The sequence below is a fragment of the Erinaceus europaeus genome, chromosome 2 (genome assembly GCF_950295315.1).
Source record: "Erinaceus europaeus chromosome 2, mEriEur2.1, whole genome shotgun sequence".
In the NCBI taxonomy this organism is placed as follows: domain Eukaryota; kingdom Metazoa; phylum Chordata; class Mammalia; order Eulipotyphla; family Erinaceidae; genus Erinaceus; species Erinaceus europaeus.
In genome coordinates, this window is record NC_080163.1 from 140,252,277 (window position 1) to 140,280,204 (window position 27,928).

The 27,928-nt window shown below is 42.2% G+C and overlaps 1 protein-coding gene across 10 annotated transcripts in view; it reads right to left on the minus strand.

Annotated features, from left to right (window-relative positions):
• Positions 1–354: 354 nt before the first annotated feature.
• Positions 355–27,928, minus strand: part of CTCF (CCCTC-binding factor) — a 71,688-nt gene continuing 44,114 nt past the window's right edge. For 7 of the 10 annotated variants that reach the window (XM_016185850.2, XM_060185321.1, XM_060185320.1 and 4 more), the window contains 10 exons: positions 26,162–26,951; positions 25,069–25,239; positions 20,105–20,238; positions 16,999–17,119; positions 15,699–15,848; positions 13,084–13,244; positions 10,647–10,829; positions 9,680–9,815; positions 3,263–3,427; positions 355–1,875 (listed from right to left, as the gene is read on the minus strand). In XM_016185850.2, the coding sequence (XP_016041336.1) occupies positions 1,694–1,875; positions 3,263–3,427; positions 9,680–9,815; positions 10,647–10,829; positions 13,084–13,244; positions 15,699–15,848; positions 16,999–17,119; positions 20,105–20,238; positions 25,069–25,239; positions 26,162–26,942 (2,184 nt within the window). In that variant the 5' untranslated portion in view covers positions 26,943–26,951 and the 3' untranslated portion in view covers positions 355–1,693. The remainder of the gene's footprint in view (positions 1,876–3,262; positions 3,428–9,679; positions 9,816–10,646; positions 10,830–13,083; positions 13,245–15,698; positions 15,849–16,998; positions 17,120–20,104; positions 20,239–25,068; positions 25,240–26,161; positions 26,952–27,928) is intronic. The other 3 variants (XM_060185317.1, XM_060185318.1, XM_060185316.1) reach the window with 3 other exon arrangements.

A 27,928-nucleotide genomic window follows, 5' to 3' on the forward strand; every position in this document is an offset into this window, starting at 1 on the left:
GCTTTGCAGCACCTTGGCATTACAGCCGAACTCCCTCAAATGAACTTCTGTAAGGACTGGATCCAGTTTTTCTTCCCTGCACCAGGAAGACTTCCAGATGCTGATCCTATTTGAGACCCTGAGGACAGAGCTCTCTCTCCCTCTGCTCACTCTATTTCACTCTATTCTAAGCTACTTCTCTGCCACGGGGAACTTACTCGCAAGGTGGGTCATGTCCATTTATCTCTATTCACATCTACTTCCAGGAGGCTGCACTCAATCTATTATACAGTTTACCTCTGAAAGGCAATGAGGCCTCCTGCATTTGGGTCCTGTCGGGCCCCTCATTAAGCAGGAATCACATTAGACAGGATGTTTGGAGCACTTGTTAATCTGTTATGATTTATTAGCTGTACAGCAGTAGATCCTCCTCCCCAGCTTTAAACCCCATTACATATTTTATTACAGGTCTCATGTTGGCGTCCTAAAAAAACAAAACAAAATAAAACAAAAAAAAATATATCACACAGTACAGCTAAGTACAAAATGCATCAACCTAGAGTCTGAAAGCTAACTGATGGCTCTCTTAAAAGCAATACACAGAAGGAAAAAGTGTTTGAAATCAGCAAGACTTGAGGTTCTCTAAAAAACACATTTTAAACATGTGACAGTTCATGTGCAAGAATCATTTTTAGTTGGTTTTGTTTCACATTATTATTACTTTTTGAAGATCCAAAGTTTAAATGACTGACCTAGTAAATTTCCTGGCCCAGCTCTTAAGGGTTGCTGTGACCCACTCATAATAATCCTTCTGCCTTAACAGAGGATTTGTAAAACATAAAATTTAGTTACAAACATAGCAAACAAAATGGTGATGGGGAATCATAACTGAAATTTAATTGTACAAGGTTCAAATGCTGGCTCCATGGGCTGGAAATCACGATCTTCCACCTGGGCGGCCGTCACGAGCGGGCAGCAGTCTGCGTGCTGTTCTGCTACATGATTGTGATCCAATTTTTTATCAACATTTACACACTACAGAGTCTGTAGTCACTTAATTTGCAAGTAATTAAAATGCTGGGTTTTCTTACACTGCACTTTTTTTTTAACCTCTTAATTAATGGAAAAGATTAAAATGTAAAAAAAGTTATTTACAAGCTTGACCATACCAGAAACTTTGCCAAGAAAGAGGCAAAGCCTTTAGGACAGAAACCGATCGATCGTAGCATGCCATACTACTGGTGTGCAGCTGACTCCATCCAAAGAGAGTCAGGGAAAAGCAAAAGCAAAAACCAGTTTAAAAGTCTAAGTCCTTCCCAAGTTTGCATTTACAATTAAAAACTCTCTTGGGAAGACCATAGAACTCTGGGAAACCCGGTGGCCATTCTGGAGTGGTTTACCATTGTAGGAAAGAGGGTCTGATGTCTCTGTTTCCATTAAAGAAAACCAGTTAGGCGTCAACACTGTCCTCAGCACTTCACAGTAAACCCTCAGGGACTCAGAACATTCCATGATTTGCTAACATCAAACAGCAAGTTCTAGTAAAATCACATTTTTCTAACATCATCCTTGAAATTTTAGTTCTCAGTATGTTTGGTAAAATGGTGTAAAATGGTGCTTTTCCCAAAGCCAAAAGAATAAAGGGAGAAAAATTAAGTCAAGGACCGTTTAAACACAGCCCAAAGTAGTCCAGGCGATACTCGAGGCCCCACCATCACCGGTCCATCATGCTGAGGATCATCTCAGGCGTAAGGTCTCCATTGGGGGCATCTGTTGCAGCTGGTTGGGCCTCCTCCTCCTCTCCTGCAGGTTCTGCATCTGGCTCTTTTTTGACTTCAACTATAATGTTCTCAATTGCACCTGTATTCTGATCTTCAACCTGAATGATAGCTGTTGCTGGCAAAGAAGAGCACAAATGCTCCATTAAAGTTCCCTGATTGCAAGGGTCCTTTCAGACTTAACACAAAATATATGTCAGCAATAGAGGAAAGCCTTGGCCATGTTATAGAAAGAAAAAAGATTTGAAATGTGTCTATGCATTAAGCCCCAGTGCTCTAAAATGTGCCAAAGAGCAAAATCTTTGACACTGTGACATTGTCTTTCTTCTCCTCCCCAAATTTCTATCACTTTTTTGTGCTGGTCCTTGCGCTGTGCGCCACGTGCGCTTACCCTGCTGCGCTACTGCCCGACTCCTCCAAATTCCTATCTCTATCAAGAAAGAAAGAGGGGGAGGACACTGGGAAAACTGTACTAGGCACTGAGCCCCCGTGATATAAGTAAGCCTGATGACAAAACCTCTACCACCACCACCTACTTATTTATTACTGAGAACCAGCAATGGACTTACAAACATGAAATCCTGAGTTCAAACACCACATATGCGAGAACTATGATGTTTTTTTCTGTCTCTTTTCTATCACTAATAAACAAATATTATCTAAAAAGATGAAACATGGGGGAGTTGGGTGGTAGCGCAGCAGGTTAAGCGCAGATGGTGCAAAGCACAAGGACAACCGTTAGGGATCCCGGTTCGAACCCCCGGCTCCCCACCTGCAGGGGAGTCGCTTCACAGGCGGTGAAGCAGGTCTGCAGGTGTCTGTCTTTCTCTCCCCCTCTCTGTCTTCCCCTCCTCTCACCATTTCTCTCTGTCCTATCCAACAACGACATTAATAACTATAACAATGATACAAATACAACAAAAGGGAATAAATAAATATAAAAAAAATTAAGGGAGTCAGGCGGTAGTGCAGCCGGTTAAGCGCATGTGGCACAAAGCACAAGGATAGGCTTAAGGAACCCAGTTTGAGCCCCTGGCTCCCCACCTGCAGGGAGATCGCTTCACAAGTGGTGAAGCAGGTCTGCAGGTGTCTATCTTTCTCTCCTCCCCCTCTCCACTTCTCTCTGTCCTATCCACCAACAATGACATCAATAACAACAACAAAACAACAAGGGCAGCAAAAGGGAATAAATATAAAATTAAAGAAAAAAGATGAAACATTGGGTGGGGGTACAGCATAATGGTTATGCAAAGAGACTTTCACGCCTGAGGCCCTCAAGTCCCAGGTTTAGTCCCCTACACCGCCATAAGCCAGAGCTGAGCAGTGCTCTGGTAAAAAATAATAAAAAAAAAAGATGAAACATTACATCCTGAGAGTTATGTTCTCAGAGGGACTTTAATTATCTCATAGGCTTAGTTCCTATTTCCCCAAAGAACAAGGACACATCTGGCTCCTGCACAGGCTGGGAGAGGATGCAATCTACTGAGCTTAGTTGAACAACTTACGCTGGGTCTGTTTGGGCTGGTTGGTTCTGCCAGGGGGGCGTCCTCTCCGCTTCTTGGCAGGTGGTGGGGTTGGGGTTACAGGCTGAGGCTCTGGCTCAGGTTCAATTTCCACAGCAGGCTCCTCCTCATCCTCATTGTCATCCAGATCGGGCTCAGCGTTTTCTTCTCATGAAATCAGGAAGAACAGGCAGTTGGACAAGGAGATACGTGAAATAAAACAAAAGCAAAACAACATATTAAGCATTTATTTTATGAAATCTAGTTTTGGTGATTGTTGGAGGTTCACAGCTTTAGTTGACTATTTATTTTTTAGACATAAAAAAAGAGACTGGTGGTCCAGGAGGTGGCACAGTGGATAAGGCACTGGACTCTCAATCATGAGGTCCTAAGCTCAATCCCCGGCAGCACATGTACCAGAGTGATGTCTGGTTCTTGCTCTCTATCATTTCTAATGAATTAATAAATAAAAATCTTAAAAAAAAAAAGAGAGAGAGACTGATAGAAGTAAAGACACTATAGCACTGAAGCTTCCTGGGGTGCAGTTGAGGGCAGGTTTGAACTGTGTTGCATGTATGGGAAAGTGTCTCAGGTGAGCTATCTCCCCAACTCTTGAAAAAACTTCGGTTATGTGCAGCAGGTTATGTGCAGGTGGTGCGAAGCACAAGGACCGGCATAAGGATCCCAGTTCAAGCCCTTGGCTCCCCACCTGCAGGGGAGTCAGTTCACAAGTGGTGAAGCAGGTCTGCAAGTGTCTTTCTCTCCCCGTCTCTGTCTTCCCCTCCTCTCTCCATTTCTCTCTGTCTTATCAAACAACATCAACAATAAAACAACAAAGGCAACAAAAGGGAATAAATATTTTTAAAAAAATTTTTAAAAAAGGAAGTCTGGCGGTAGTGCACTGGGTTAGGTGCACATGGCGCGAACTCAAGGACCAGCGTAAGGATCCTGGTTCGAGCTCCCCGCTCCCCACCTGTAGGGGAGTTGCTTCACAAGTGGTGAAGCAGGTCTATAGGTGTCTATCTTTCTCTCCCCCTCTATCTTCCCCTTCTCTCTTCATCCTATCCAACAACGATGACATCAACAACAATAATAACCACAACAATAATAAAAACAAGGGCAATAAAAGGGGAAATAATAAAAAAATTAAAATTAAAAAAGGAAAAACTTCATACATACACACACACATATACTAGATAGAGAAATCAAGAAGGGAGTGGAGAGACAAAAAGACAGTTGCAACACTGCCTCACTGCTTGTGATGCTTTCCTCCTGCAGGTGGGGAACAAGGGCTTGAACCTGGTTCCTAGAGAACTGTAACAGGTATACTCAAACCAGGTATGCCACCACCCAGTCCCTATATATAAATTTTTAAATTTATTTTCCCTTTTGTTGCCCTTTTCTTTATTGCCTGGGACTCAGTGCCTGCACTATGTATCCACTGCTCCTAGAGGATATTTTTCCCTTTTTGTTGCCCTTGTTATTATTATTGTTGCTATTGCTGTCATTGTTGTTGGATAGGACAGAGAGAAATGGAGAGAGGAGGGGAAGACAGAGAGGGGGAGAGAAAGACAGACACTTGCAGACCTGCTTCACTGCCTGTGAAGTGACTCCCCTGCAGGTGAGGAGTTGGGGGGTTAGAACTGGGATCCTCGCTCAGGTCCTTGCTCTTTGCGTCATGTGCACTTAACCTGCTGTGCCACCGCACAGACTACTTTATTCATTTATTTTATTATTTGATAGGACAGAGAAATTGAGAGTTAATGGGGTAGGGAGAGCGAGAGAGAAGACAGAGAGGCACTACAGCATTGCTTCACCACTCATGAAGCCTAAAAGAGGGAGTTTGAGCCTGTGTCCTTATGCACTCAACCAGATATGCCACCACCCAGGCCCAAGATTTAAAAAAAAAAGAATTCTGTGTTATTTATTTATTTTTTGTTTATTTTCTCTTTTGTTGCCCTTGTTTTTTTTTATTGTTGTACTTATTGTTGTTATCGATGTCATCATTGTTAGATAGCAGAGAGAAATGAAGAGAGGAGGGGAAGACAGAGAAGGGGGAGAGAGAGACACCTGCAGACTCGCTTCACTGCCAGTGAAGCGACTCCCCTGCAGGTGGGAAGCCAGGGGCTTGAACCGGGATCCTTTCGCTGGCCCTTGTGCTTCGCACCACATGCGCTTAAACTGCTGTGCTATCGCCCAACTCCCTTTTGTGTTATTTTAATGAGAGAAAGAGAGGGTGATACATAGATCCCAGAACACTCTTGGCTATGGCTTATGATGTGGTGTGTTGGGATGAACCTGGGACTTTGAAGCCTCAGGCATAAAAATCTTTGGGAGTTGGGCGGTAGCACAGCGGGTTAAGCGCAGGTGGAGCAAAGCGCAAGGACCAGTGTAAGGATCCTTGTTTGAGCCCCTGGTTCCCCACCTGCAGGGGAGTCGCTTCACAGGCGGTGAAGCAGGTCTGTAGGTGTCTATCTTTCCCAATCTGTGTCTTCCCCTCCTCTCTCCATTTCTCTCTATCCTATCCAACAACAACATCAATAAGAACAACAATAATAACTACAACCATAAAGCAAGGGCAACAAAAGGGAATAAATATTAAAAAAAAAATCTTTGATCAACAAGGGCAACAAAAGGGGAAAAATGGCCTTCAGTAGCAGTGGATTCATGGTGCAGGCACCCCAGCAATAACCCTGGAGGCAATAAATAAATAAATAAATAAATAAATAAATAAAATCTGACTAACCATTATGCTATCTATATCCCCAGCCCTGCTAAGTGATTTGGAAGGAAATGCTAAACCACAGCAGGTTGGAAGTTATAGGAAACTAAAGAATTCTTGCCATCTCTCCGACTGCTGCGGCAGAATGTGCCATCCTGCCTTTATCCAAGCAGCACAGGTTACACACATTCTCTGTCTCTAGAACTACATGTTTAAATTTAGAAACCTGTGGGCAAATGCCTGATCTTTAGGACAAATGTCTTATTTGTCAAATGACTGACTGAAATCCTAAGCGAGAATGTGGAAACAAACTGGTACATGGCAGGGTGTCAAGAACAAACTGCTTCCCTGCTGAACTTATCCATGCCCCCTTTTGTCTAAACAGGACCAATGCCAAAAAAACTAAACAAATTTAGTCAGAATTGGGAGGGGGAAAATATATAAAAGAAGGTTAATAGGGTCAAGGCTTATTGGCTTAAGATTTTGGCAAAAGTGTTTGAAAAGACACTCAGTTGGTCAGTCTTTATTGACTCAGTTGGTCATGAGGCAGAATTCTGCGAGAGGATAAATATATGAATGTGTGACCTCTGACAGCAGTGAGATGAAAGCCAGACTTGGGGGGTTGGTGAGGGTGTGGCAGATAGATACACTGGTTATGAAGTCTAGAACCAAACTGTGCTCTGTAAACCATCAGTACAGAAGACAAAAGAAGAAAACACAGAAGTCAGTCAGGAGCCATTAGTAATCTCCTTAGATAAATAATAGGTCTGGTGAAGTATAACTTCACCAGATAACAAAAATGAGTAAGGCATTAAAGTACATGAGAAAGATTATGGGACAACACGTCTGTGGCAACTTCAGGCTCCACAAGTAAGAGTAACTAGGGGAGCCTGGGGAATAACACAGCAATCACACAGATTTTCTTCTTCTTTTCTTTTTTTTTAAACATCATTTTATTTATTTATTTTATTTTTGTTGCCTTTGTTGTTCTATTGTTGTAGTTATTATTGTTGTTGTTGGATAGGACAGAGAGAAATGGAGTGAAGAGGGGAAGACAGAGAGGGGGAGAGAAAGACACCTACAAACCTGTGAAGCCACTCCCCTGTAGGTGGGGGAGCCAGGGGCTCGAACCGGGATCCTTACGCTGGTCCTTGCGCTTTGCACCACCTGCGCTTAACCCGCTGCGCTACCGCTCAACTCCCATAGAGAAGATTTTCATGCCTGAACCTCTAAGGTCCTAGGTTCACTTTAAGTAAAGTATTTCAGGGCTTACTGAGATTCATTAGCAACTTCTAATTGTTCATTAATTTCTTTGTAAAACAAAGGGATCTTACAAAGACCCTCACATAAGTTTGTTTTTATAAAAATTAAGCAAACTGAGGATGGGCAGTGGCGCATCGGGTTAAAAGCACATAGTATGGGGGTGGGGGGATAAAGCACATAGTATAGAGCAAGGACCCGTGCAAAGATATCAGTTCCAGCCCCTGGCCCCCCACCTTCACAAGCTTCACAAGTAGTGAGGCAGGTCTGTAGGTGTCTATCTTTCTCTCTCCCTTTCTGTCTCCCCCTTCCCTCTCAATTTCTCTCTGTCCTATCAAAAAATTGACAAAGTGGCCATAGGAGCAGTGGATTCGTAGTGCAGGCACCAAGCCCCAGTACTAACCCCGGAGGCAAAAAATAAATAAATAAAAATTAAGCAAGCTGAGATTTTAAAGGCACTTACTGGGGCCTGACAGTAGTGCAGACATTACCATATACAAACACCCAGGGTCAAGGCCCTGGTCCCCAACTGCGGGACAGTGCTACAGGTGTCTCTTTCTCCTTCCCTCTCTTGAACTTTGAAGACTCAGCATAAGTCTCTTTGCATAACCATTATGCTATCTACCTCCCCCCACCTTCCTCTCTATCTCCCTTTCCTCTCATTTTCTCTCCTATCAAATTAAGAAAAAATATATATATATTTTTTAAATTTACTTATTTATTCCCTTTTATTGCCTTTGTTTTATTGTTGTAGTTATTATTGTTGTTGATATTGATGTCGTCGTTGTTGGATAGGACAGAAGAGAAATGGAGAGAGGAGGGGAAGACAGAGATGGGGAAGAGAAAGACAGACACCTGCAGACCTCTTTCACCACTTGTGAAACGACTACCTTGCAGGTGGGGAGCCGGGGCCTCGAACTGGGATCCTTATACATTTTGTGCCACCTGCACTTAACCTGCTGTGCTACTGCCTGACTCCCAGAAAAAAACATTTTAAGCGCAGGTAAGGCAAAACACAAGGACCAACGTAAGGATCCCGGTTCGAGCCCCCAGCTCTCCACCTGCGGGGGGGGGGGGTCACTTCACAAGTGGTGAAGAAGGTCTGCAGGTGTCTCTTTCTCTCCCCCATCTCTCTTGATTTTTCTCTGTCCTATCAACAAAGACAATAAAAGGGAAAAAATAACCTCCAGGAGCAGTGGATTTGTAGTGCAGGCACTGAGCCCCAGTAATAACCCTGGAGACAAAAAAAGAAAAGGCTTCTTCTTTACTTCATCTTAGATGGAGCTTGAAGACATCATGTTCAGTGAAATTAAGTAAAAAAAAGAAAAGGACAAATGCCAAATGATCTCACTTATAGGTGGAACTTTATAAGTAAAGACAGAGAGTGAAATCACAAAGTGACATGGGCTGGGTACTGCTTTTTTCCCAAAGCAAAGAACTCTGGGAAAGGAGACTAAGAGTGAGCCACAGAGGGAACCTTGAGGTCCCGTTCCATGATGCACAGGGAAATGAGTAATTGTACCCATGTGTCTACCTACAACTGCACTGTAAAACATTAATCCCCAAATAAAAAGAAACAACAACAACAACAATTTCTTAACAATAACAATAAACAGAAAGCAAAGGAAAGGAAGAAAAGAAAGGTGGGAGGGGAGGAGGGAGGGAGGGAGGAAGAAGGAAGAGGACAAAATGGCAGTTTCAAATTACAAATGAAGAGACTATGGCTGGGAGAGAAAAGCTAACCTGCATGGATCTGATCAAATACTTCTCAAGGCTAGGCTGATAGGAAGACAAACCAGAGGTGGTAATGATGCTTAAACAACTTTCATGTCCATGAGATTCATTGCTCAAATCTAGACCAGTGGGAGTTGGGCGGTAGTGCAGCGGATTAAGTGCACGTGGCGCATGGGACAAGGACGGGTGTAAAGATCCCGGTTCGAGCCCCCAGCTCCCCACCAGCAGGGGAGTCACTTCACAAGTGGTGAAGCAGGTCTGCAGGTGTCTTTCACTCCTCTCTCTGTCATCCCCTCCACTCTCCATTTCTCTTTGTCCTATCCAACAATGACGAAATCAATAACAACAACAATAAAACAACAAGGACAACAAAAGGGAATAAATATTTAAAAAAAAAATCTAGACCACCTTTCTAAAAGTAAAACTCTACCAGGCTAATCTGTGTATACTGAGTAAAAGTTTTAATTTTTCTTTGGTTCTAAACCAGTATCATGTAAAGAGTTACAAACCAGTGAAGTGCCTCAAGCAAAAAAAGAAAATTTACATGAGAAATAGGTTGCTGTTGTAAAAATATAGATCCAATTAGGAAAACTAGAGACTTGAAGGACCTTGCTTTATATTCCAGCATATTCATACATAAATGTACTGGAAACTGGGCACAAAAGGCTGCCAAGTGTACCTGGATCGGGAAATAAGCCACTTACCACTGTCAGAGGAGTCTTCTTTTTTAGAGCGCATCTTTCTTTTTCTACCACGTTTACTCTTCTTCGTTTCTCCTCCATTTTCCCCTTCAACACCATCTGGACCAGCACAATTATCAGCATGTCTTGCCATGGTATTCTAACAAAAGGAACAAAATCTTTTCAAATTAATATATAAAAAAGATTTAGATCAGAATTGGAAGTTCTCTTTATTTTAATCTAATAAAATAAAACCTTGGGATATCCATATGAAGGCTGAATGTTCTAGTATCTGCTAAGCACATTCAGAACATGCTCTCCCCATTCAGAGGAAATGGTCTCAATCTGGAGGGGGAAACAGAAGAGGGAGAGAGAGGAAAGTTCCTCAGAAAATGAAGCTAAGTACTCTAAGCAGAAGGCTTAAAGGCAGAAAGAGCAGGGAGAATCGGATCAGCTTTTAGCAAAACTGACTAACACAACCCCAAGATTTAATTCTCCATTTATGAGAAAGAGAAAGGGGGAAAGATAACCAGAACTTCATTTTGGCACATGGGATTGAACTCTGGACATCATGCTCACACCAAGTCTAAGATATCCATCAGTGAAAAGGTTCACACACAGAAAATCTCAAGGTGGAACATCAGTCCTTTCCAAAGGACAGGACATCCAGCTTATGACAGAAAAGATTGTTTCACTTTGTAGAATATGATCGAGAATGTTATATATTGTTATATTAAGAATCAAAATGTGGGCAGGCAAAATAGCTCACTTGGACAGTGCACTGCCTTACCATGAGTACAACCCAGGTTGAGCCTAATCCCCCATGCACTGAAGGAAACTTTAGTGCTGTGGCTTATTTCTCCCTTGTTCTTTCTGCCTTACTTTCTATCTGAAAAAAATCGGCCTGAAGTGGAAGCCTTGGAGATGACCAAAACCAAAACAAAACAAAAAACACCCCACCATAATAGGAAAGTAAAATTCTGGTTCTTACCCGCCGTGTAAATGTTTTCCCACACTTAGAACAAACAAAGGCTGCAGGGACAAAGTTGGGGTCATGATAGCGTTTGAAGTGCATATCAAGGAGCTGTTTCTGGCGAAAAGTCTTGTCGCAGTGACTGCAGGCATAAGGCTTCTCTCCTGTATGGGTTCTTTTGTGCATGATCATATGCCTTTCCTGAAAGAGAGTGGAGGATGGGGGGGGGGGGAGAGGACTCAGCCTGCCAGTAGAATGCTACCTCAATGGCCAAATGCATATGTAACTGACAGGTCTTTCCTTCACCCAGGTATAGGCTTAAAATAAACTGTCAAGGGGGCTAGGTGATAGCGTAGTGGGTTAAGCGGATATGGTGCAAAGTGCAAGGACCAGCGTAAGGATCCTGGTTTGAGCTCCCAGCTCCCCACCTGCAGCAGGGGGGTTGCTTCACGGGTGGTGAAGTAGTTTTATAGGTGTCTATGTTTCTCTCCCCCTCTGTCTTCCCCATCTCTCTTGATTTCTCTCTGTCCTATCCAACAACAATGACAACAATAAACAACAAGGGCAACAAAAGGAAAAAAATATATAGCCTCCAGGAACAGTGGATTTGTAGGGTAGGCACCGAGCCCAGCAATAACCATGGAGACAAAAAAAAACACAAAAACCAAAAACTTGTCAAGATGATAACTATCAACTTCTACTGGGGTACAAAACTGTTTCCATAAATTCTGGAAAAGAGATTTTAATTTCTTTTCTTTTATAAATTTAGTGAGAGAGAGTGAGAGAAAGAGAGACACACACACCAGAGTACTGCACAGCTCCGGTTTATGGTGGTGCTGGGGATTAAACCTGGGACCTTAGAGCCTCAGGCCATGAAAGTCTTTTTGCATAACCATTTTGCTATCGCCCCAGCCCAAGATTTTAATTTCTGCTGGGTAGTTTCTTTATATTGCTCCCAAGCATCAGGCCACAGGACAAGATTCTTTTTGATTATTGCTGGGACTCAGTGCCTGCACTATGAATCCAATGCCCTGTGGCCGTTTTTAAAAAAAAAATTTTTTTTGGCTAGGACAGAGAGAAATTGAGAAGAGAGGGGAAGACAGACATCAGTTGACCTGCTTTATCGTTTGTGAAGCAACCCCTGCAGGTGGGGAGCAGGGGGCTCAAACTGGGATCCTTGTGCTTCATATTATGTGTGCTTAAGCCAGTGTGCCACCGCCCAGCCCCTGACAAGATTCTTTTCTCATGTACTGGACTTATATAATTTTCACAACTGTGAGAAAGAAACAAATAGACTGCTTGAGAGGGAAGTAAACTGAATTACAGCTGAATAAAACATCAGCTGGAGACTTAAGATTGGCAAGACTTTTTAATGTGATATTCTTCATAAATTTTTTTCAAAATCTGAAAATATTATCCTTAAAAATAGCCACCACGAGAGTCAGGCGGTAGTGCAGCGGGTTAAGCACACATAGCCCAAAGCACAAGGACTGGAGTAAGGATCCCAGTTCGACCTCCCGGCTCCCCATCTGCAGGGGAGTTACTTCACCAGTGGTGAAGCAGGTATACAGGTGTTTATCTTTCTCTCCCCCTGGCTTCCCCTCCTCTATCCATTCTCTCTGTCATATCCAACAACAACATCATCAGTAAAAACAACAACTACAACAACAAAACAAGAACAAAAGGGAAAATAAATAAAAAATAGCCACCACATAAGGCATATAAAAACCCTTTGATAGGGGGCAAGGCAGTAGCGCTGCAGGTTAAATGCACATAGTGCAAATCGCAGGGACCAGTGTAAGGATCCTGTTTCGAGCCCCTAGCTCCCCACCTGTGTGTTGTGCGCACGGCGGGGGGCAGGGCGGGGTGGGGCGTGGGTGGGGTGTCGGGTGGGTCAGGTCACTTCACAAGTGGTGAAACAGGTCTGCAGATGTCTATTTTTTTCTCCCTCTCTCGATTTCTCTGTCCTATCCAAAACCAATGACATAAATAATAATAACAACAATAAACAAGGGCAACAAAAGGGAAAAAAATAGCCTCTAGGCACAGTGGATTCCTAGTGCAGGCACCAAGCCCCAGCAATAATCCTGGAGGTAAAACCAAGCCAAAACAAAAAAACCCTCTCATAAAACTTGATACCAATGGGACATACACTATTTTCATTTTTCTGAATTGCCATTAGGGTTATCACTGGGGCATGGCGCCTACACAATGAATCTATAGCTCTTGGTGATCACTTTCCTTTTTCATTTGATAAGACAGAGAGAAATTGAGAAGGAAAGGGGAAAACACAGAGACACCTACAACACTGCTGCACTGCTCATGAAGCTTCCCCTTTGCAGGTGGGGACGAAGGGCTGAAACCAAGGTCCTTGCACACAGCATATGTGCTCAACTGGGTGTGCCATTGCCCGACCCTAGGACATCAACTATTTCCTAACTATGAAGGCTTCTACCTGTCTACAAGCGTAATCACACTGGTCACACTTAAAGCGCTTCTCATTCTTGTGTGACTTCTGATGCTGGATGAGGGCATAGCGCTCATGAAATACAGCATCGCAGTATCGGCATTTCTTGCCTTGCTCGATATAGGAATGCTGTTTCCGTAAGTGGACACCTGTAAATAAAATTAAAAACCCAGTCTGAATTGTGAAAGCACAACCAACCATTTCAATAAATTAAAAACACATTTTTGCTTTGTAAAATCTGGTTTATGTACCGCAAATGAATTAAAAAGAACGGCAACAAATTTTGGAAGGCCAGAGATACTACAGCAGAGTGAAGGAGAAGATGATAGCTTAGACTAGGTTCATGGCAATGAACAAGAAATAAAAGGAAGAACTAGCAATAAATTTAAGATGCTGAATCAATGGGTTTAATGGTTAAACATCAGAGTAAGGAAGAAAAGAGAACTTACCACTATGTTTCCTATTTTGAAAACTAAACAGAGCTGAAGATAGTGTTGCATGTGTACTTTTTGGGGAAATGTGACAAAGGGGTTCTAGTAATAGTTTTGGACATGCTGAATTCAAAATGTCAATGGTTGGGACTGTGGAATAGCAATGGTTTATATAACAATATAAACTATATAAACCTAGGAAGGAGTTTAGTTAGAAGTTGTTAGAAGTGGGAGTTGGGAGGTAGCACAGCGTGTTAAGCGCATGTGGTACAAAGCGCAGGGACCGGCGTAAGGATCCCGGTTTGAGACACCCGCTCCCCACCTACGGGGGGGGGGGGGGGGGGGGTCGCTTCATAGGTGGTGAAGCAGGTCTGCAGGTGTCTTTCTCTCCCCCTCTTCTCTCCATTTCTCTCTGTCCTATCTAACAACGATGACATCAATAAAAATAAAAACAAGGACAACAAAAGGGAAAATAAATAAAATTAAAAAAAAAAAAACCTAAGTTGGGGGTGAGAGTGTTTAAGAAAAAAAAAAAAAGAAGTTAGAAGCACTTTAAGGAGGTTTAGTCTATTACAAAGAATGTTGTGGGGGGGGGGGTTTGGGCTGAAGTGCAACAGGTAAAGTGCACATGGCACAAAGCGCAAGGACCTGCATAAGAATCCCGGTTCGAGCCCCTGGCTCCCCATCTGCAGGGGTTCCCTTCAAAGGTGGTGAAGCAGGTCTGCAGGTGTCTGCCTTTCTCTCCCCGTCTCTCCTCCTCTCTCGATTTCTCTTTGTCCTATCCAGCAACAACAGTAACAATAATGACAAGGGTGACAAAATGGGAAAAATGGCCTCCAGGAGCAGTGGATTCATAGTATAGGTACTGAGCCCCAATGATAACCCTGGAGCAAAAAAAAAAAAAAAGAAGAATGTTGGTCTCTGCAGGAGGAGGGGAAAAAAAGAATGTTGAGTTCAAGTGAGATGGACAAGTGGAATGCTTCCTGCTTCCTATACTCAGCAGTATTCTGTCACTGTTGATCTCAGCAAGTCTTTCTAAAAGAAAGGCAGGCAGGCAGGCAGAGAGAGAGAGAGAGAGAGAGAGAGAGAGAACAGCACTGAAGCTTCCTTTAATCTTTAAAATTATTTTTATTAATTTATTGGATAGAGACAGAGAGAAAGTGAGAGGGAAGGGGGACATAAGAGATACCTACAACACTGTTGTATCACTTTCAAAGCTTTCCCTATGCAGTTGGAGACTGGGGGCTGGAACCTGGATCCTTGCACATTGTAACATGTATAAGCAAGCAGGTGAACCAAAACCTACCCCCATTGAAGCTTCTTTCAATGAGGTGGGTGATTGGCTTGAACATGTGTTGTACACATGGCAAACTCAGCATGTCATTTCATAGAAAGATGATTTAACAGTCAATTGGAAAAGAAACGAGGAGCTGAGAAACAAAACAATGAGGGATATAATTCTTCATGAGGATTGGCTGGGAAGGATGTATGTATTTTTTATTCTGGCTTACTGGTGGTGCTGGAAATTAACCTGGGACTTTGGATCCTCAGCACAAAAGTTGTTTGCATGATCATTATGCTGTCTCCCCTGGAGGGAAAGAGATGTGAAGTCTAGAAGACATTTTTCTTCTTAAAGACAGAAGAGGGATAGTGAGATAGTATAGTGGAGTGCACAGGACTTGCACGAAAGAGAGTCTAGATTTGATCCCCAGTACTGCCATTAGTGAAAACTGAGTGGTATTCTTGTAAAAAAGGAGACAGAGAGAGGAGAGATGTAAGCATGCTTAGAGTTAAGAGAAAAGATCAAGAATGAGAATAAGAAGATGAAGATGTCGTTCATAGTTGACAGTGTAAAGGCTGCCAAAAATATACGAAAATAGGAGTGATACAAAGGTATATTGTCAGTGCACAGACAGCAGTCATACTGAAAATTTTATAGTTAGGCTCTGTAAAAACTCTTAACTTCCTCTCTCTTCTCATAAAAACAGAACTATACTTTTTTTTTTTTTTTTTTTTTTTTTACACCAGAGCAGCTCAGCTCTGGCTTATGGGGGTGTGGGGGGTTGAACCTGGGATTTTGGAGACTCAGGCATTTGAGTCTCTGCATATAACAGTATTTTCACAGATTCTTAAAAATACTTTTTAAAAAAAATATGACACTAATTTACTTACCCAAATCACTTTTTCGAGCTATGACAGTGTCACAGTGAGGACAGTGAAATTTGGCCACATTTTCCGTGTGCTTCTGTAGAATGTGCATCTTCATGGTACCGCTTTGGGTAAATCGAGCGTGACAAATATAACATTCATAAGGTTTCTCCCCTTAAATGGAAATATAAGATAAACAAATTATATGAAATGAATAAATACTATCATTGTCTCAGTTGACAGATATACTAAGTCAGAGACTCTACAAAGGTTCAGACATACCGTCTGACTTGGATTTAATTTTTTTTTTTTTTTTTGCCTCTAGGGTTATCACTGGGGCTTGGTGCCTGCACCACAAATCTATTGCTCCTAGAGGCCATTTTTTCCCATTTTGTTGCCCTTGTTGTTGTTACTGTTGTCTTTGCTGTAGTTGTTGGACAGGATAGAGAGAAATGGAGAGAGGAGGGGAAGACAGAGAAGGGGAGAGAAAGACAGACACCTGCAGACCTGCTTCACCACCTGTGAAGTGACTCCCCTGCAGGTGGGGAGCCAGGGGCTCGAACTGGGATCCTTTCTCCGATCCTTGCGCTTTGCGCCACGTGCGCTTAACCCTCTGCGCCACCGCCCGACTCCCTTATTTTATTTTTAATAACAGAAAGAAAGATTCAGTGATGGTGGTCCAGGAGGTGGCGCAGTGGTAAAGCTTTGGACTCAAGCATGAGGTCCTGAGTTCGATCCCCGGCAGCACATGTGCCAGAGTGATGTCTGGTTCTTTCTCCTATCTTCTTCATAAATAAATAAAATCATTTAAAAAAACAAAGAAAGAAAGAAAGAAAGAAAGAAAGAAAGAAAGAAAGAAAGAAAGAAAGGGTGAAAGAAAGAGAAAGAAAGAATAAAACACAGAGAGAAATACACTGCTTAGTTCTGGCTTATGGTGCTGCTGGTGCACCTGGTTGAGTGCACATGTCACAGTGCACAAGGAACCAGGTTTGACCCCTGGTCCCTCCCTACCTGCAGTGGGAAAGCTTTGTGACTGGTGAAGCAAGGCTGCAGGTCTCTCTTCCTATCTCCTCCTTCCCTCTCAATTTCTGGCTGTCTCTATCCAATTAATAAAGATAAACAACAACAACAACACCTTAGACCATAGAGCCTCAGGCATGAGAGTCTTTTGCATAACCATTATGTTGTCTCCTCAGCCTTATCAGTTATATAGTCCTTTCAAACCTGGTTCTTTTCAGGTAAGCTATGGAGGTGTGTAATGGTTAACAGGATTTCAAGTGACCCACTAGAAAGCAGTTTACTCACAGGAATAAAGAAAACCTACCTGAATGGGTTCTCATATGCCTTTTCAGCTTGTATGTGTCCCTGCTGGCATAACTGCATAAACTGCACTGGAACGGACGTTCTCCAGTATGAGATCGAATGTGACGTTTTAACTTGCTGACCTGAAACATGAAAACAACAAAACCTCGTACGCTGTGTTAACAGACTATACAGAACGTGCTTTGTGGGTAAGGAACAAGCTTACTAGCTTTAAGGTAATGGTGTTCAGAATACATAAAATGCCTAAAAACATTTTCTTCTAATTCATATATGTAACTGTTGTTTCTCAAATTCATACAACTAGTGGAGAGTCAGGAAAACAACTTTCCCAGCAGAGCACACATTTTACCATGTGAGATGACTTGGGTTAGAACCTCAGTACCACAGCAGGGGGAAGCTTTATGAACTGTGCTTTGGTATCTTCCCTCTCCTCTCCCTCCCAGTCTGAAAGAAGTCTTCTTTTTGGGTAAAATCCTAATCTAATTTTAATTACATGGTTGTTTCAAATAAGAGATAAGTCTTCATGTACAAAGTCTCTGGGCAGCAACACAAGAAGTGGTGCAGTGGATAGTGCTGGACTCTTAAGCATGAGGTCCCAGTTAAATCCTCTTCACCATAAGTGCAGCATGATGCGTAGGTCACTCTCCTCTCATGCTAATCAATAAAATATATGGACAAGGGAGATAAACATAATAATTATACAAAAGACTTTCATGCCTGAGGCCCTAAAGTAACAGGTTCAATCCCTTGCACCACAAGTCAGAGCTGAGCAGTACTTTGGTTCATCTGTCCCTCATATTAAAATAACAAAATTAAAAAAAATTGTTTTTCTTTAGATGAAGACAAAGAGGCAGAGAAATATGCCCCCTCCCCAGCACTGAAGCTTACGTCAATGCAGTAAGAGTCAGGCTCATACCTGGGTGCTACACACGACAAAGCATAAAAGCAAGCAATTCTGCTGGTCCATATTTATTATTATTTTTTTTGGTTGCTCTTTTATTTTCTTTTAAATTTTTTATTTATACAAAGGAAACATTGACTAAACCATAGAATAAGAAGGGTACAGCTTCACACAATTCCCACCACCAGATCTGCGTATCCCCTCCCCTCCCCTAATAGCTTTCCTATTCTTTTTTTGTTCTTCTCAATTTATTTATTTTTTTAATTCTTTTTTTTTTATTTAAGAAAGGAGACATTAACAAAACATAGAATAAGAGGGGTACAATTCCGCACAATTTCCATAACCCGATCTCCATATCCCATCCCCTCCCCTTATAGCCTTCCCATTCTCTATCTCTCTGGGAGTATGGATCCAGGGTCATTGTGGGTATTATTATTATTTTTTAAACCAGAGCACTGCTCTGCTCTGGTTTATGGCGGTGAAAGGGATTGAACTAGGCCCTAGGAGCTATAAGCATGACAGTCTCTTTGTATAACCATTATTGGGGGAGGGGGGAGAGAGAGAGAGAAGACGAGAGAATCAAAGAAAGCGAGAAAGTGACAGGGGGAGGGCAGGAGAGACACACCAAACACTGGAGTTTCTTCTGGTGCTATCGCATCTCCTATGTTTGGCTGGAGCTTGTTGAAATGGGCTGTGGGCATGGCAAAGAACATACCCTACCTGTAGGCTATCTCTCTGACAGCCGGTGATCTTTTTTCAATGGTATGCATTCTTTAAAAAGATCCATTTACTGGGCCCAGGTGGCTGTGCACCTGGTTGAGTGCACATGCTACAATGCACAAGGGCCCAGGTTTAAGTCCCCAGACCCCATAGGCAAGGGCTTGTGAACAGTGAAGCAGTGCTGCAAGTGCCTATCTCCCCTTCCCTAGATTTGTCTCTATCAAATAAATAAATAAATAAATAAATAAATAAAATATTTTAAAAATTAAGTTATTTACTTGAGAGCATCTCTCTGGTATATTTGATGCTAGGACTTGAAATGAGAACCTCATGCTTAAGAGTCTGATCCACTGTACCACCTCCCAGGCCATTTACATGTTTTATCTTATTTTAGTGTGGTGCCATGAGTGAACTTACTCTCAAGAATGCAGTTTTGTTTTTTTTAAGATTTTATTTATTTTTTTTACTTATTTTCCCTTTTGTTGCCCTTGTTTTTTATTGTTGTTGTAGTTATTGTTGTTGTTGGATAGGACAGAGAGAAATGCAGAGAGGAGGGGAAGACAGAAAGGAGGAGAGAAAGACAGACACCTGCAGACCTGCTTCACCGCCTGTGAAGCGACTTCATGCAGGTGGGGAGCCGGAGGCACGAACCTCAAGAATGCAGTTCTAACAGTTATCCTGGTTCATTTCTTTTCTTTTAAAGAATTTATTTATTTATGAGAAAGAAAGGAGGAGAGAGACAGAACCAGAGACATCACTCTTGTACATGTGCTGCCAGGGATTGAACTCGGGATCTCATGGTTGAGAATCCAATGCTTTATCCACTGCACCACCGTCCGAACCACTTCTTGTTCAATTCTTCTGTATTTTACTGTGTGTGTATTATAAGTATTATTATTTTGCTTCCACGGTTATCTCTGGGGCTCAGTGCCTACACTACAAATCCACTGCTCCTGGAGGCTATTTCCCCCCTTTTTGTTGCCCTTGTTTATTATTGTAGTTATTGATGTCGTCGTTGTTGGATAGGACAGAGAGAAATGGAGAGAGGAGGGGAAGACAGAGAAGGGGAGAGAAAGACAGACACCTGCAGACCTGCTTCACTGCCTGTGAAGTGACTCCCCTGCAGGTGGGGAGCCGGGGGCTGGAACCAGGATCTTTATGCCGGTCCTTGCGCTTTGCACCACCTGTGTTTAACTGATTTTTTTAGATCTTTATTGGATAGAGACAGCCAGAAATTGCGAGGGAAGTGGGCGATAGAGAAGGAGAGAGATACCTGCAGCCCTTATTCACCACTCACAAAGATTTCTTGATGCAGGTGGGGACTGGGGGCTCGAACCTGGGTCCTGGCACATTACAACATATGCACTCAACCAGGTGCACCACCACCAAACCCCTCCTATCTCATCTTGAATCAGTTGGGTCATCTATATCCTCACACTAAAATTATGGTCTTAAAGAAGAAACCAATAAGGAGTTGAACACTCACTTCTACACTGGCATAATCGCACATGGAACACTTAAATGGCTTCTCATGGGTGTGTTTGTAACGACGATGCCGCACCAATTCTCCACTAGTCACAAAGGCCATGTCACAGTCTGGGCACTTGTGAGGACGAGTACCTAAAGAAAAGTGGGTATAACAGGAAGACAAGATCAAAATCAAGGACACAGATAATTATGTAACTCAATGTGAGACAGAACTGCTACCTAAGATCACAAGACTGGACCCTGGCATCTCATTAACTTTTAAGTAGCTTGAGAAAGGTCCCAGAAGCTATGAGGGCCTCATTGACTTGACAATATTTAGTCTCTCTTAATTACTTTTTTACTTTTTTTTTAACCAGAAGATAGCTCAGCTCTGACTTATGTTGCTGCTGGGGACTGAACCTAGGACTCAGGCAGGAAGTTATTTATTTTATTTTTTTTGCATAACCATTATGCTGTCTCCCAGCCCTTTTTAAGCACCTTTTCAAGTATTACCATTGAATATAATAATTTCTTACCTCATTTAATAAATATTTTGGTCACTGTGTTAATACAAACGTTCTGTTTAACCCTTACTAAAATACCCATATTCTGACACTTTTATCTTTTTAAAAAAAAATCCACAGATAAAGGCTTTACAAAGTAGTGCTATCTTTTATGTAATTTAAACAGATCACTTTCCAACACGGCTGTCTAACAGTCTATAATATAAACACCAATTGAAGGAATATTTAAGCATTTAAATAATAAAAAAAAAATACTGGAGGGAGTCAGACGGTATCACGGTGGGTTAAGCGCACTCAGCGCTAAGCGTAAGGACCAGTGTAAACATGACAGTTTAAGGCCCCGGCTCCCCACCTGCAGGGGAGTCACTTCACAGGTGGTGAAGCAGGTCTGCAGGTGTCTATCTTTCTCTCCCCCTCTGTCCTATCTAACAATGACAACATCAATAAACAACAATAATAACTACAACAATAAAAAAAAACAAGGGCAACAAAAAGAGAAAATAAATATAAAACAAAAATATTTTAAAAAACACTGGAAATTATGTTCAGAAATAACAGCAACAGTAAGAACTGATAATGCTGTGCAGAAGACAGTGCTATTTTTATAGACTCGAAACCATTAGTATTTATGGATTACAGTAAAGGTTGACAGCAATGGCAATCCCAAACACCAAAACCAAAGGAAAGCTACCTCTTGAAACTAGACTGAGAAAGACTCATAAATGCAATAGATAGAACTAGCATGCAGCAAAAATGATTCTGCAGGGATAGAAAGGACTGAATAGAAAAGTATGATCAGTAGTCTGGGAGGTGGCGCAGTGGATAAAGTGTTGGATTCTCAACCATGAGGTTCTGAGTTTGATCCCTGGCAGCACATGTACCAAAGTGATATCTGATTCTTTCTCTCCTATCTTTCTCATGGATAAATAAATTCTTAAGAAAGGAAGGAAGGAAGGAGGAGAGAAAAGGAAAGAAAGAAAAGTATGATCAAGTAGTCCAGTGAATAAAACACCAGACTCTCAAGCATGAAGTCCTGAGCACATGTACCAGAATGATGCCTGGTTTTCTCTCTCCTCCTATCTTTCTCACTAATAAGTAAAACAAAAACGAAAAGTATGACCAGGCTGAGAGTAACTATGAAATTCCAAAGGATGTTCTAGTTAATCGTTTAATTTACCTATATGTACCAGCCGACTTTACCTTTCTCCCAGCCTTATGTCTCTATCTGAAAAAGCAGTTACGTCCTGCCAATGACCACAGCACTTCTCCACTATCTGTAATATTCTGTTTACTTGTTGGTATGCATGAGACCCCTTCTGTTTCATTTGGTTTAAATCCCCCCTGCTTAACACTATTCTATTTACATAACCACTTCATTCTATTTACATAACCGCTGTTAACAAGCACCTCCCTCCAGGGCATTGGTTCAATCCCTACTGTTTCATGATATGTTTTTGCTCCACCCCCTCCTTGTCACACCCTGATCCCATCTTTGTCACACCCTGATTTTCACCAGTCACTTTTCTCTCCACCCTCTCTATGTCACATCCTGTTTCCACCTTACTTGGCAAGTATATATAAAGACAGCATTGTGAGTTTTACAGTACTGTACCTTGAATTTAGCTTAGCTCGTCTTAGATTGTGCTGCGTCCTGCATGAATAAAGACATACTACGTACAACCCAGCCATGAGTCCCTGGTCGTCTGTTACCCGCCCGTGAAGCCAGCCCAGCGAAAACAACATAACCCATCGAAAACAACATTTACTCTTCCAGATGCATCCTTTACCAAAAACTGAACTGGTATGTATCCAATCCAAGTCAGTTCTGGATATACAGACAGACTGAATCTCTTTCTTTTTAAAAATATTTTTATTTTATTTATTATTGGTTAGAGACAGAGAGAAATTGAGGGGGGAGAAGGAGATAGATACCTGCAGCCCTGCTTCACCACTTGTGATCTTTCCCCCTGCATGTGGGGACCAGGGGCTTGAGCCTGGTTCTTTGTACACTGTAATGTGAGCACTTAACCAGGTACACCACTGCCTGGTCCTCAAGTCTCCTATTTTCTTTCTTTCTTTCTTTCTTTTTTTAAATATTTATTTATTCCCTTTTGTTGGCCTTGATTTTTTTTATTGTTGTTGTAGTTATTATTGTTGTCATTAATGTCATTTTTGTATAGGACAGGAAGAAATGGTGAGAGAAGGGGAAGATAGAGATGGGGAGAGAAAGATAAGACACCTGCAGACCTGCTTCACCACCTGTGAAGCAACTTCCCTGAAGGTGGGGAGCCAGAGCTCGAACCAGGATGCTTACTCGGGTCCTTGCGCTTTGTGCCACATGCGCTTAACCTGCTGCGCTACGCTACTGTTGGACTCCCAAGTCTCTTATTTTCAAAGCAGAGAACTAGACCATGATATACAATGCCAATATCAAGGTCACCCTATCTTGGGATTTTCATTAACAAGGTCAGCTGACTTTATCCAATTATACACTTCCTTTTTCAAAGGTGGCTTCAAACTATTCTAACAAAACAAACCAGTAAGTGTCTGAGTGGGACTAGATAGTAGATGAAAGTAACTAAATCACACTAGCAAAGAATGTATGGATTGGGGCTGGGCAGTGGTGCAGTGGGTTAAACGCAGATAGTACTATTCTGTCTGAAGAAGAGGGTGACAGAAATTTTCTATTAGTAGTTGTAGCCAGGTGCCAACAGTGGAGGTGCAGAGAACATACAGACACAGCAAGTTGTCAGTCCCTCCACTCTAGTGACTCCATGGGCCCGACCACAGCCATAATACCATTAGTATACTTTCCATTCCAAATCAACAAATTACTTGGCTCCTTGAGATGAAATATCCAGAAACGGGGTCGGGCGGTGGCACAGCAGATTAAGCGCAAGTGGCACAAAGCGCAAGGACAGGCAGATGGATCCCGGTTTGAGCCCCCAGCTTCCCACCTGCAGGGGAGTCGCTTCACAGGTGGTGAAGCAGATCTGCAGGTGTTTTTCTCTCCACCCATCTTCCCTCCTCCATCTATCCTATCCCACAGCGAATGACATCAACGACAATAGCCACAACAAGGCTACAACAAGAAGGGCAACAAGGGGGGGAGAAATATCCAGAAACTGTATTTTAAAATTATTTTTACTTATTCCCTTTTGTTGCCATAGTTTTTTATTGTTGTAGTTATTATTATTGTTGTTGTCATTGTTACAACAGAGAGAAATGGAGAGAGATGGGGGAAGACAGTGAGGGGGAGAGAAAGATAGACACCTGCAGACTTGCTTGACCGCTTGTGAAGAGACTCCCCTGCAGGTGGGGAGCCAGGGCTCAAACCGGGATCCTTACGCCGGGCCTTGCGCTTTGTGCCACCTGCGTTTAACCCGCTGCGCTATAGCCCAACTCCCGAAACTGCATTTTTTAACAAAGATTTCATTTTCATTTCTATATTCTTCCTCATAGCTTCTGGAAACTGCCTGGAGTTAGCTCTTGTGATAATGTTGTTAAACGCTTAGCAACAGAATGGTGATGTCTTCAGGAAATATTAGTTTAAATGTTTAGAATTTTTTTTGCCTCCAGGGTTATTTCTGGGGCTCAGTGCCTGTATTACGAATCCACTGCTCCTGGAGCCTATTTTTGCCATTTTGTTGCCCTTGTTGTAGTTATTGTTGTCATAGCTGCTGTTGTTGGGTAGGAGAGAAGAGGACGACAGAGAGGAAAGACAGACACCTGCAGACCTGCTTCAACACTTGTGAAGCGACCCCGCCCCCACCCTGCAGGTGGGGTGCTGGTGGGGAGCTGGGGGCTTAAACCGGGATCCTTATGCCGGCCCTTGAGCTTTGCACCATATGCGCTTAACCCACTGCACTACCACCCAGCCTCCTAGATTTTTAAACCATCATCCTTATATAATTAGGATTATCTTTACTAAACTTGTCTATATTTATCTGCTTATAATAAAATTAAGTTTACAAGACAGGCACAGTTAAGATACATTTTCTTTTCTTCTTTAATTTCTTACTGGAAACAGACTGAATTATACTTAAAACCCAAGTTTTTTTTTTTTTTTCCTCCTCCAGGGTTATTGGTGGGCTCGGTGCCTGCACCACGAATCCACCGCTCCTGGAGGCCATTTTTTTCCCCCTTTTGTTGCCCTTGTTGTAGCTTCATTGTGGTTATTATTATTGACCTTGTTGACGCAATTCGTTGTTGGATAGGACAGAGAGAAATGGAGAGAGGAGGGGAAGACAGAGAAGGGGAGAGAAAGATAGACACCTGCAGACCTGCTTCACCACTTGTGAAGCGACTCCCCTGCAGGTGGGGAGCCAGGGGCTCGAACCGGGATCCTTACGCCGGTTCCTGCACTTTGCGCCACATGCGCTTAACCCACTGCGCCACCGCCCGACCCCCCAAAACCCAAGTTTTAACGTTTGCTGTGCCCAACATTCTTATCCAGTACCTGTGTGTGTGTTAAGGTGATTCCTCAGGAGGGTAACTGTTCTGAATGCCCTGCCACACAGATGGCACTTGTGTGGTCTCTCATCAGTGTGACTTTTCATGTGACGATCCAAATTTGAACGCCTTGGACATGTATAACTGCAAAGCTCACACTGGAATGTCTTCTTTACACCTGTATGCAAAAATAAAACATTTGGTGCAGAGTTTCAAAGTGTTATGATTAACCCTAGTCATAAAGTTCTACAAATCTATTTCATTAGCCTCTGGTAACTAAACTCAATTTAGGTAATAGCAAGTCATAATTACCTTATACCACAAAGCATTTCTCTATAGGAAATAATAATAATAATTATGCCTGTGAATTCCTTCATGAAATATATAATCACCCGGCTACCATGCAAAGGGTAGAAGAAACCCTTTACTCTATCTATTTACTTATTATTGGACACAGACAGAGAGAAATTGAGCACGGAGGGGGAGAAAGAGAAAATAACGAGACACCCGCAGCCCTGCTTCATCACTCACGAAGCATTGCCCCTACAGGTGGAGACCAGTGCCTTGAACCTGTGTCCTGCATTGTAGTGTGTGTGTGATTAACCCAGTGTACCACCACTTGCCCCCTGCCCACCCGAGGAGTCTCTGCAGCACAAGGACAGTGAGGATTTCTGTGCACACACTGTCTTGTAAAGACCTCTGTTGGAAACTGTCCTCTAGATCCTATTAGTGCTTGAGTCACTCTAAAGACATGTCTCCAAATGGCACCAAATTTAAATAATATCCATTTCAAGTAGAACCTGAAATGTAATTGGCATATCGCACCAAAGTAAAAGACTCTGGGGTGGGTGGGTGGGGAGAATACAGGTCCATGAAGGATGATAGATGATATAGTGGGGGTTGTATTGTTATATGGGAAACTGGGGGACGTTATGCATGTACAAACTATTGTATTTACTGTTGAATGTAAAACATTAATTCCCCAATAAAGAAATAAATTAAAAAATATATATCCTTTTAAAATAAAACAACCTGCATAAATACTGTACTATGTATTTCATCCCAAATGGTTTTCAGCACAATAGATAAATTTGTTTTACCTTTCTTTTTAATTTTTGTTGGTTTTGGAGGTTTCATATTACCAACCACTTTCTCTGCATTCACCTCAGATAGAAGACCCTCCTGCTGCTCTTCTTCAAAATCATAGACAGATACATCCACATCCTTGCCCTCCTCTGTGTAACGCAGTTTGCTCTTTTTGGTTTTCTTTGTTTTTTTGGCTGGTGGCTGATAGTCTGGGTCTTTTTGCCAACTAGGATCTTCCTGAGGTGGAAGTTCCCCTTGCTCTAATGTTTCTACCTCACCATTGGCCCCCACTTTCACCACTTGAAATCCTTCAGGCAAAGGTAAGGTATGACATATCATAGGTTCACTTTCTGGAAGCCCCTCTTTAGACACTTCATTCTCATAAGCCCCCTGAAGTTCTTCTACTGAAGTTGTAGCAACAGGTACAGTTACAGGAACAGGTACTTGAACAAGCTGAAGCTCTCCTATGTTTATGGGTTGTTCTTCCATATTTACCACCTGCAAAGTTATGATCTGAGTATCATCCACAGCAGCCTCTGCTTCAGGAGCAACTGCACCCTCCATTACTTCAGTCTTCATCTGAAGAATCGTAGGATCTAGCTGTTCCATCATTACCATCTGCACACTGTTATTGACATCCTGGACCACCTCACCCCCATCAGTTTGGTTCTGGGGTAGATGGCAAGCATCCTCTTCCTGGCCACCTTCCCGGCGTCTCTGGTAAGTCTTTCTCTCCTTTCCTTTAATGAAAGTTTCGGACTCTTCCGCAATGGCTTCAACCGCCTCACCTTCCATTTCCCCTTCCTTTATTAAAGGAGAATATAGAATTGTTATGTAAAGTTTGTCGACATGAAAATATACACTATCTTTTAAAACAAAAGATGTCTAATAAGTAAATTAATTAATAGTAATACTACAAAATGATACAATTATATGTCCTCTTGTAGATAAACAAAACCACCTATGAAAGTCATTTAAAACAATAATATGCATATAAACACCTGTTATTTCTTTTATTTCTTGTTAGAATCAGAGCATATACAGTGCCAGAGACTGAGCCTGGGACCTGCACTCTATCACTAACTACACCTCCCTGGCTAAGCAGTATTTCTAAACAAAACAAAACAAAACTAATCATGCCTCTAGATTTATCAGTTAACAGAAATTGTTGACAGTATGTTAAATTACAACACAGGGACAAAATCAGTACAATTCAGACCAAAGGATACTGTAGGATCAACAACTCAGTTTCTTCCACAAACAAATTACCAAGGGGAAAAAAATGGAAAGGAAAGAGGAGAACCTACAGACCAGTATTTCTCTACCTGGGGTGACTATCTCCGAGAATAATTCAGCAAGTCTGGGCACATTTTTATTACTTATCATTACTGAGTGAGCTATTGTATCCTCATGATTAGAAATCAGATTTATCACTAAACATCCTGATATGTGCTATGTTAGTTCTCTACAACAAAGAACTATCAGGTCCCAAATTTCAGTAGTGTGCAGACTAAGAAAGTGACACAGACAAAAGAATAGTAACGATCAATTACAATGTATGGGTAGTAAAAGAATCTTATTTAAGGGGGCTGGGCAGTGGCACACCAAGTTAAGTGCACATAGTTCAAAGTGCAAGGACCTGCGCACAAGGATCCTGGTTCAAGCGCCCAGTGGTGATGCCGGTCTGCAGGTGCCTATCATTCTTCCTCTCTGTCTACCCTCCTCTCTCAATTTCTCTCTGTCATATCCACTTAAAAAAAAAAAAAGAAAAGAAAAGAAAA